Source organism: Glycine max, chromosome 17, assembly GCF_000004515.6.
Source record: "Glycine max cultivar Williams 82 chromosome 17, Glycine_max_v4.0, whole genome shotgun sequence".
NCBI classification, from domain to species: domain Eukaryota; kingdom Viridiplantae; phylum Streptophyta; class Magnoliopsida; order Fabales; family Fabaceae; genus Glycine; species Glycine max.
In genome coordinates this window covers 6,247,638-6,250,290 of record NC_038253.2, presented here as the reverse complement: position 1 = coordinate 6,250,290, position 2,653 = coordinate 6,247,638, and the positions used below count along the sequence as shown (strand labels likewise).

Sequence of the window (2,653 nt, the reverse complement as noted above, 5' to 3'; positions counted from 1 at the left end):
CGCATGCTAAGTCGCTGACCAACTTTCTTTCTCTCTATATATATGTTGTGTTTTATTCATAATTAACTTTTGGAATATGGCCAATTCGATTTTTCTGAAATGGCATGGCCAATTCGATGAAAGAATATATTATTGTAATTTTATAATTTTCAGCTTTTCTATTTTCCTAATTTGTAATTCGTATCCAAATCAAGCAAGGGATAAGAAACAATTTCTGCTCATATTTTTAATTTTTGCACTCTTCCGCCCTTTGTTATTGTTATAAGAATTATAACACTTTTGAAGATAGAACTCTTAACAATACAATATATAACTAACTGTACATGACAAAAGAAAGTAATTTTTTTTTTAATCTTGTTTAAGTTGCAATATTACTAGTTTGTTAATCCTCCAATTATGTTAATAACTAATCATTTTATTAATCTCAATAATGTTTTCATTTACATCATACCGATTATCATTATTATATCTCATCTCAAATATTTTTCACTTTACATATGTCATTTAAAATTTGGATATCTAATTTAATTAAGTAAGTCACTCATTGTTTTAAATAAATATTAGTTTAAAAAGACGTATAAATTATTTAAAGGACAAATTAGATAGACTGAATATATAACTTTGCAAAATTGCAAAAACTTAAAGTGGCCATAGGATGGTTCCTTCATTGTTTTGATGGAAGCAAGTGACATTTTTTTTTAACAACGGAAAGGAATATTATTATTAATGGGAGTAAAAGGATGGGATACTCCAACCCATTACATTGCAAGAGAAACTACAGGCCTTGCAACAACTTTGGTTTTGAGAGAGTGTTTCATCTCCATGGAGAGCTTCAAACACTCAGACAAGTCAACACCAGAATCATCACAGGGCATCCATTTGAATTTTTGTAAGAACATAGCAAGCCAAAGCTCAACAGTGGCCAAGCCCATGGCTTTTCCAGGGCACACTCTCCTCCCAGAGCCAAAAGGTGCCAACCTAAGATCAGATCCCATGATTGGCACGTCCTCGTCCTTCAAAAAACGCTCCGGCTTGAACTGTTTTGGCTCATACCACACTTCTTGGTCGTGAGTTATGGCCCACATGTTTACCATAGCAGTGGTGCCAGCTGGAACAAAGTGATTGCCAATTTGTGTGTCATGAATAGAAAGTCTGGCCCATGAAAGAAGAGGGCCTGGTGGGTGCATCCTTAAGGTTTCCTTCACTATGGCTCGAACGTAAGGAAGGTTTGGAAGGTCATCATCACTCACACTACGCCCAGACCCAACCACAGAGTCTATTTCAGATTGTGCCTTTGCTTGTATTTCTGGATGAAGAACCATTCTTGCTAGAATCCACTCTAGAAGGATAGCTACCGTATCAGTCCCTCTAAATATCATTTCCTGAAAAGTAAAATCACATTAATTAAACACCATTACTTAATTTGTCATTGGCACATATTAATATAATTCACAAGGTCATTAATGAAGTAGATTCAAATTAGCAAGTAGTACTATGAATGAAACCAAATAATACTTATCCGAAATGGAAAGAACTAAAGAACATGAGATTAAATATTAAGAAAAAACTTACCCACAAAACAGCAACCATATCAGAGTGGTTTAGCCTATTCTCTTTCTCCAAATCCAGCAGCACATCAACAAAGTCACCAGAACTATCAGTATCAATGGCCTTATTATCCTCACCTTGAGCAACCCTCTTCACTCTATGCTCCAAAATGATTTTCCCAACATAAACATTCACTCTATCAACCAAACTCCTACAGCTCTTCCTCACACCTTGCAAATCCAACCAACCCAAGAGTGGAAAGTGGTCACTCCAGTTAAACACCCCAAGCAAATGATACCCCTCGCTCACCAACCCCTCGAGCTCACACCCATCACCCCCCTCACCAAACACATAACTCCTCCCAAACACGCTCTTCATCACGTTATTCAACGACCCAAAATGCAACACCTTCCTCACCTCCACCACACCGTCCCTCCCCATCAGGCCCACGATGTCTCTCACCATTTGGGCTCCAATCCGGGCCCGAAACACTCCTTGGGCTGCGATTCTCCTCGGAGAGAACATGTGAGTTGCGGAGATCCTCCTCAGGTTCCTCCAGTACTCACCGTAGGGTGCAAACCCCATCGCACGGTGAAAGAGAAGTTCATAAGCAGATTCCTTAACGGGACGATCCGCGAAAGCGGAACTGTTCAAGATCTCTTTGGCGGTGTCGGGGTGAGAAGAGATGATGAAACGAGTGAACCCCACAGAGAACGCCATCAAGGGCTTTGCATCAAAGGTTTCAGCCAACTTAGCAAGGACCCTGTGAGTAAGAGGCCCTATGAAAGCCCAAACCAGACCCACCACCGGGTAACCGGAAGGCCCGGGAATCGCGGGCTTGAACTTGGAAAAAGCCCAAGCAAGACCGCCGGGAACCAGCCAGTAGCCGAACACGGCAACTAGAAACATAACTCCGAGCAAAACATCGAAACTGAGTATGTCTGATAGACGGAGAAGAAAGAAAGAGGAGAGTTCCGATGATGACATTTTGGGAAACCCAAAGGTTTTCTTTGTGTGAATGCCAACGGTTTTCTTTTTTGGATGATGAAAGAAGGCACAGAGTAAGTAAGTAAGGCGTTTTAGAAGGGCGTTTTAGAAGGGCTGT

At 40.3% G+C, this 2,653-nt stretch overlaps 1 protein-coding gene across 1 annotated transcript; it reads right to left on the bottom strand.

Moving 5' to 3' along the window:
• Positions 1–664: 664 nt before the first annotated feature.
• LOC100811042 (cytochrome P450 78A5) lies at positions 665–2,653 on the bottom strand. Its single transcript, XM_003550658.5, has 2 exons — positions 1,573–2,653; positions 665–1,382 (listed from the first exon to the last, which is right to left on the bottom strand). Exons 1-2 carry the CDS (start codon positions 2,533–2,535, stop codon positions 759–761), a joined length of 1,587 nt encoding a protein of 528 aa, XP_003550706.1. The 5' UTR covers positions 2,536–2,653; the 3' UTR covers positions 665–758.